This window comes from Pediculus humanus, genomic scaffold, assembly GCF_000006295.1.
Source record: "Pediculus humanus corporis 1103172107384 genomic scaffold, whole genome shotgun sequence".
Taxonomy (NCBI): Eukaryota; Metazoa; Arthropoda; class Insecta; order Psocodea; family Pediculidae; genus Pediculus; species Pediculus humanus.
In genome coordinates, this window is record NW_002987011.1 from 1,658 (window position 1) to 9,637 (window position 7,980).

At 23.1% G+C, this 7,980-nt stretch overlaps 3 protein-coding genes across 3 annotated transcripts; 1 reads left to right on the forward strand and 2 right to left on the reverse strand.

Moving 5' to 3' along the window:
* Positions 1-1,921: 1,921 nt before the first annotated feature.
* Positions 1,922-2,923, reverse strand: Phum_PHUM036310 (phafin 2-zinc finger protein FYVE domain containing protein, putative; the record flags this gene model as incomplete). Its single annotated transcript, XM_002423050.1, has 4 exons — positions 1,922-2,079; positions 2,169-2,334; positions 2,409-2,641; positions 2,773-2,923. 4 exons carry the CDS (start codon positions 2,921-2,923, stop codon positions 1,922-1,924), a joined length of 708 nt encoding a protein of 235 aa, XP_002423095.1.
* A 2,512-nt stretch (positions 2,924-5,435) lies between these two features.
* On the reverse strand, positions 5,436-6,177 carry Phum_PHUM036320 (uncharacterized protein; the record flags this gene model as incomplete). The annotated part of the gene is made up of 2 exons (XM_002423051.1): positions 5,436-5,906; positions 6,019-6,177. The coding sequence occupies 2 exons, from the start codon at positions 6,175-6,177 to the stop codon at positions 5,436-5,438; spliced, it is 630 nt and encodes a 209-aa protein (XP_002423096.1).
* An 811-nt stretch (positions 6,178-6,988) lies between these two features.
* Phum_PHUM036330 (cAMP-regulated phosphoprotein, putative) lies at positions 6,989-7,784 on the forward strand (the record flags this gene model as incomplete). The annotated part of the gene is made up of 3 exons (XM_002423052.1): positions 6,989-7,033; positions 7,172-7,312; positions 7,611-7,784. 3 exons carry the CDS (start codon positions 6,989-6,991, stop codon positions 7,782-7,784), a joined length of 360 nt encoding a protein of 119 aa, XP_002423097.1.
* Between the last annotated feature and the right edge of the window lie 196 nt (positions 7,785-7,980).

Genomic DNA, 7,980 nt, shown 5'->3' on the forward strand with positions numbered 1-7,980 from the left:
TCTCCCGTACATATATATACGAACTAACAAAAAAAAAATATTTATTTAATAATTGATAATGATAATGATAATAATAATAGTAGTTGTAACGGATACATAACATTATTGATTTTTACTTACGTTTTTCACATTCTTCTCAGAAAAAAAATAATAATAATAATAATAATAAATCACAGAAATATATATAGATATATATATATATATCTCGGTGAAAAATGTCAACAATTTCTTTCTTCTTGTTTAACTGGAACAACTTCGTAAAATTTCGGCTGAAAAAAAAAAAAAAACAAAAAAAAATAACGTCAATCAATCAATCAATCAATCAATCATCTTAAAATAACGTAATTTGTTATTAAAATGTACACAAAAAAAAAAAAGTCAATATTTTATTATAATTAAATTTGTATAAGAGAAAATGAGAGAGAGAGAGAGAAATAAAAATTATTATTTTACGCCATCATTTCATTCTTTCAATGAATGAATGAATGAATGAATGAATGAATGAATGAATGAATGAATGAATATCTATCGAGTATCTAAGTGAGTTAAATTCAATTTTTAATTAAATCCTATACATTATTATTATCATTATTATTTAGTATAAAGCATTATATATCTACTTAATACGTAAACATGCAATACAAATTTAATCGTACACGTGTGTTAACAATAATAATAATAATAATAATCACCAAAAAATAAATTTAATTAATTAATTAATTAATTAATAATTTTTACTGCGTCTACATAATAGAACTAGAAAAAATTTAGGGGAAATATATTAAATTACATAAATTAAAACCAAAATAATAATAATAATAATAATAATAATAGAAATATAAGAATCTTTTGTGTGTGTGTGTGTGTGTCATTATTTGTGAATGAAATATCGACCCAAATAAAATTAATATCTAATAATAATAATAATAATAATAATTATAATATAATCGAGCGAATTGCACAGAAAAAAGAAAAGAAAAGCGTTTTAAATTACATTACAATCAATCAATCAATAAATAAATTATTTATTAATAATGCCACGTGTGTTATTCACATTTAATCAAAATAAATAATAATATTTTATGTATTTATTTAACTCACCGATAATATATATTTATTTATACGGTATATAAAAAAAAAAAAAAACAAAATTAATAATTTATAAATTTTTTTTTCTCTCATTTTTTTTCCCTAATACAAAAACGTACGTATATAATACGATCTAAAAACAAAAAAAACAAAAAAATAAACTTGACAAATAATTAATAAAATCAATTTTAATTTATTTTTATCAAAAAAAAAAAAAATTTTAATGATGTGTTATTCCTATTATTATCATCATTATTATTATTATTAAAATAATATAATTTTACGTGGTGCGAATATTTTTTTTTTACATAAAAAATATTACAAATAATTAATAAAATTCATCATTTATCGTGCATGTTTATATACAATTTAAAAAAAAACATTTCAACAAAATAAGAATTAATAGCTACACATAATAATAATTGTCGTGTTTAATGGTGAACATAATAATAATAAATTATGGTATTTAAATCCGTTAAATATAAAAATAAAAAATAAAAAGTAACACTTTTACGTTTTAAAAGCTTAAAATAAATAAATAACATTATTATTATTATTATCGCTCGTACAAAACATTAACAAAACAAAAAAAACGAAGCTTTTAACATGTTATTAGCAATAATAATAATAATAATAAATAAATAAATAAATAAATAATTTTTAATGTAATTATTGAAAATCAGTCTTTTAATTTAATACATACATTATTTTATCGGAGAGTTCAAGACTGATGATATCCATGATATTTATATAAATACTATGACTAGACAGAGACAGAGAGAAGGGGGGAGGGGGAGGGGGAGAGAGACAAATAATTCATTCGGACGCGGTATTAAATGTATGTAACTAACGATAATTTTTTATTCAACACTCTAACACTTTCTAAACTTACTTGGTCGTGAGAATTATCAGCGGATTTATTACTTTCATCATCTTCGTCGCTATCATCTTCTCCAGACGAATCACCAAATTTACTACGTAATTTTCCATCTGGAAAAATAATAGTAATAATAATAATAATAGGGATTATAACCGTTTGAGGATGATGGAAGAAGAAGAAGCTTAGAAAAAAAATTTACCTTTGTTATAACAATCACCAGAATTATTGTGATTGGTTTTAGCTTTTGATAGATTATCGTAGCAATTGAGGCACACTCTGAGAGGTTTAGAAGACTGATTGGGTAGTAAAAACCTTTTATTGGAACAAGGACCGCAAACGACGGATCCGCATTTTCGACAGTGATGCTAAATTATAATAATTGCGCATTATAACAAACTTTTAGTAACTGTTAACGTGTAAAAAAATTCGAAAAACTCACTCGTCGTGTCAGCAACGTAAATTGAGTTTTTTTACAATGCATGCAAACGTCTGCTTCCGTATCCGGTATCCAAACAGCCGCATGAGTTTCGCTCGCTTTTTTACCACTTTTTCTTAACAAATCCCCAACGCATTTATTTATATGAGCGACCCATTCTTCTTTTTCAACTGATGTAGCTGCATAAACAGCAAATGATTTCGTTGCCGTTTGTATGACCCAACCATTACGATGTTCTAAAAAAAAAAAAAAAAAGAAATTTAAACGTACTCATTTATAACGGTCACGACATTCTTTTCAAAAGAACTTTATAATAGATTAACCGATAACATATTAACATTAACAATTAAAAAAAAAAATATCTTACGGTCGTTATCGTCGAGAGATTCCAATTTAACTTCTTCTAATGGTATTATATGTTGTTTGTTATATTTTTTTTTACTAATAACAATGTTTCCATAAACTAAAATATCGTTAAATAAAAAAAACTGTCTCGGTTTTTCTTTTTTTCTACACATTTTCGTGAGGACACCTTCTCCGACTAAAACTCTACCGGGAACTGCCAAGGGCTGGAAATTAAATCAAACTCCATATTTAATATCAACATTTTAAATATTTTTTTTTTAATAAGGTACATAAACATATAACATACCTGACCAGAGCTCCCAAAACAATTTTCGACTACAGCAATTCTATGAGCATTTGCTTCACTATTAACTAAAAATAATTAAAATAAAAAAAGAAAGTTACTGATAGTAAATTAGGGCAACCAAACTACTACTCATCATCATCATCATTATAATTTTTTTTTAAACAATTCTTTTTTAAATGTGAATGAACTTGAGTTAATCACAATTACAATACTCATAATTTGAATTTCAAAGTTAAAAAAAAACTGTTTTAATAAACAATTTTCTAATCTAAATGTTATCATTTCATGATAATTATTAATTATAGGGCAAAAAAAAAATACTAATATGAGTTTCGAAAAGAAAGTTTTGCACAGATATTATAATTTTTTTTCAAATTCTAAATAAAATCATATGAATAATTCTAAGAAACGACATGAGCAATTGTCAGAATTAAATGTAGATCATCTAACATAACAAAAGGAAATATTTCAAAGCCCTTGAATGACTCATGTAAATTTGATCAAATTAAATGATTCAATTTTAAATTGTTATGTAATGTAAATTTTTTTTCTCAAATATCCTAAAAAAAAAATGAATTTTACAAAAAATCTAAACCTAAACCTTAAATCTATATAAAATAAATATGTCGATTAAAAATTGAATTTATTTTAAAAAAGGTTATTTTTCAATTTTTTTTTTTTCGGGCTGTGTTAAAAATTTATTTATTTAACATAAATATATAAAAATTAAATAAAAACTATTGTTTGTAATTAATATTTAATGGTTTAAATGAAATGTAATTGAAAAAATAATGGGTGTAATTACAATAGAGATGTGTTTACAAATAAGTTTTAATTATTATTAGTATTAGTAATCAAACTTTTGTTAAATTATTTAATATTAAGATATAAATGTTTTACAATGAATGTCTCACATAATTAATAGTTTTAAAAATTAACATTTTGGAGGGACATTGTTTATTTTTTCTCACTTTTTTTAATTAATGTATTTGATAATTGAATGAATAAAGTAGTTGCAAGGTGTCACAATTATTCACACCCAAAAACTAACAATTAATATATGTAATAATTATTATCAATTTACAAAAATTGATATAGAAAAAAGGTTTTGTATGGTATTGTCATATTCATATGTTAGTTCGAATTAAAAAAAATTTAAATTCATGTAATTATACACTTGCAAATTATGCACTTGCAAATGTAGCATAAAAAACTTATTTTTCCAAATAACATATATATAAAACTAAAATTTTACAAAAAATTAAAGATGCAATCTTTAATTTTCTTTTTAAAATATTTGAAATGAAAAAGATGGAATTTTTTTTTAAAAACAATATTATACTCTATTAAAGTAGAGGTGAATTTTAAAATTTAAATTTTAAGTATGACAAATAGGCAATGAATGGGAGAACATGACGTCACAACCTTGGATGAAAACTAATAAAGAATTAATAACAAAAATTTATAAAACATTTAACATCTGCTAATTTATTATTTAATATTTACTCACCTAATCTATCGACCATTGTTAAAAATTCGTCTTCACGTATCCAAATAACAATAAATATTATCTTAACATAAATGACAACAAAAACACGACTATGGCTAAGCAGAATTGCCAACTGACGAAATTAATTTTAAAAACTAGCGGTCAACATTATGCAATTCGAAACTCTAAAACCTTATTCAAACAATTATGAGAAATTTTATATTTTTTCTATTACAATAAAGTAATTCATTGATATTAACAAATAAAAATTTATTTAATTTCTATTGTCAAAAGTAAATATTTAATATTTTTGTTATATATAAGACAACTACCAGACAGTTAATAAGACAACTGACATTTATATGATGTTTTACTCTAAATGAAGAAAGTATAAAGCTTATAAAAAAAAAGATATTTACATTCTTATACTAGGTAGTGGATAAATAAATTTCAAATAATAATATTAACCTCTTTTAAATAATACATACAACTACAGTATTGACTATAAATATTTGTTTGATGCAAGACTTATATATTGTTTAAAACTGATGAAAATGCAAAAAAAAATATAAAACAGCAATTATTCTAAAACTATTTGAATGTGAAAAATTAAAAACTTTTTACAGTTATATAATATAGGATTAAATTAATATTATAAGTTTATATATATAGCTATACTATAAGCTTATGTAGCATATAATTCTGAATTATTTATATAAAAAATTTTAAAAAATTTCTAGCAGCTTGAAAGCGTTTGAAAATCGAAAATCAAAAAATTAAATCAAATAATTAAAAATACTTTTAAGTAATAAAAAATTTCAAATAATATATTAAAAAAAAAACAAGAATACAAAATAAAAATTAATTTAAATCAATATACTAACTTTTTTTAATTATTACATTGATTCAAAGGATTTTCTGGAGCTCTCATCCAGTCTTTGTTTAAAATTTGCTTCAACTGTGAAAGTCTCAAAGTTGGATTTTCTGATTTAATTCTAGGCAAATTAGCAGCTTCATATGCTGTATAAGCTGCTTTCATTCTTTTTTCAGGATGTTTGTCCAATTCAGCATCTTTAATGCTTAATATTGCAATCGCATCATTAACTGTTCTGGCTTCCAAGCCATCCACCTGCAACCTGTTAATGTTTTCTTCTAATGGTTTATCAATATGAGTAACTGGTTCTTTTTTCTTTGTTGCTGCAGCATTTCTTTTTTCAGTTTCCTCTAAAATTTGTGCTCTAGTTATTTTAGATGCAGACTGTTTGGAGGGTGGATTCAAGCTAGTTGTTTCTTTTTCCAATAAGTTTTTAACTTCAGCTTTTTTTTGTAAAAGTTCAATTCTTTTTTTTTCTTGCTGTTCCTAAGTTTAAAAAAAAAAAAAAAAAAATAGATTGTGAAAACAATATAATCAGAAAACCTTAACTATATATTAATGAATTTAAATCCATAAATTTTAATTTATACCTTTATACCTTTCTTTGCAATTTTTTTTGTACATGCTTATCATCGTCTTTCCAATATTCATCTTCTTTTTCTTTTTCTTTCCTTCGTTGATCTTCTTCTTTTGCTGCAGCTTTTCTAGCTCTGGCAGCTACAGCTTTGCTGTTCTCTCCAGAAAATTTTTTTGGCATATTTAAATAAATTTCAACTGTAATATTATCAGAGTTAACAAAACTATTTAAATTATCACATACTAGTCAATAATTTTTCCCACTGCTTTGTTAACTTTTAAAAATATGCAGAACAAATAAAATTTAAAGAGATTAAAATTTCACTAATCAATTCCCGGTACGTAAAATGGAAATTTAAGTTTTAAATTCAGAAAATTTTCATAGAGTAAAAAAGGATGTTTTTAAAAAATTATGTTGGCAGTAACTTTTCTAAAATCTGCTTTTATGATTGTCAGTTATTCGTTAGAAAGTGATTTATTTTTTCATTTGCCAATTCCTTTAGGTGATATAATTTTATAATAAAAGTATTAAACTTATTGTACATAAAAAGTTTATTATCGATTTCTATTGATAGATTGTAGCATATAACTAATTTATAGAAAATTAATTTTAAAACAAAGCATGTCTGAACAAGAAGAAATAAGTAAATCGGATGCTCCTTCCGAAAAAAAGGTAATTGTTTTGTTTGGTTTTTTGCCCATGGCTCTGCTTTAAATGATTTGATTTTTTTTTCCTTTTTTAATTACATGACTAATTTTAAAAAAAATAATCAAATTAGGATATTATAAAAACTTTTTTGTCCTGCGTTTAATTTTAGAGTCCTTCATACTAATTATAAAAATCATCTTTTATTTTATTTCATTATGGCATTTTTATTTTAATAATTATTTTGAGTACACTTTATTAAAATTAAGATTAATTATTATCATTGTAGTAATGATTTTTAAATTGGCTAAATTTCTGTATATATTATATATATATATTTTGAAATATGGCAAATCATTGTTTCGTTTGTGAATTAATAGATTTGAAAAATGTGATTGGATTCATATTGAATAAAAAATATTCATGTCTTTCTTAATAAAAACTATTTTATTTTATGTATTTAACTGTAAAAAGAACACATAATGTCTTAAATATTTTTTAATGTTGAATTTTTAAAAGTTTTATCAAGGTAACTAATTCTAAATTTCAGTTATCATCAAAAGAAGTAGAAAAAATAGAAGAAGCTAAAATAAAAGCAAAATTTCCTATGGCAGCTAATAAACCTTTGAGTGGACATTCAGCTTTCTTACAAAAAAGATTAGCTAAGGGGGTAAGTTTAGTTTTCACGAAGCGAACGAAAGGTGTAAAATATTATATTAACAATGCTTATTAACTTATTCATATTAAAATATATTCACACTAACATACATTTGAGGTTTAAAAATCCACAAACTTCTATTTGGAATATATGTTATATTTAGTAAATTATTTAAATCGAATAAATATCATTTTAAAAAATAAGAAGTTTAAGAAATACTCGAGAATGTTTGATACAGCAACCTTATTTTAATTTAAATTACTTTGATGGAATAATTATATATAAAAAAAAAAATTTAAATTAATTTCAGCAAAAATTCTTCGATTCTGGTGATTACAACATGGCGAGGCAAAAACAAGCCCCCAGAAGCACTCCAACAACTGTTCCCGTGTATGGAACCGGAGAAACCATACCCACTCCGGAAACTGTTCCTGTGCGTAAAACATCAATAATCCAGCCTAAATTTCCTTCTAGTGCTGTTTAAATTTTTCTATTTGTTACCTTTATTTTTAATTTTTTTTTTTTTTTAAACATTTTACAATTGTGCGCTCATACTATTTCCACTCAGTAATTTCTTCTGTGATCATTTCATGTGTATATATATAAATATAAATATACATTTCAAGAAGTTTTTTTTTATATTATTATTATTATTATTATTATTATTATTATTAGAAAAA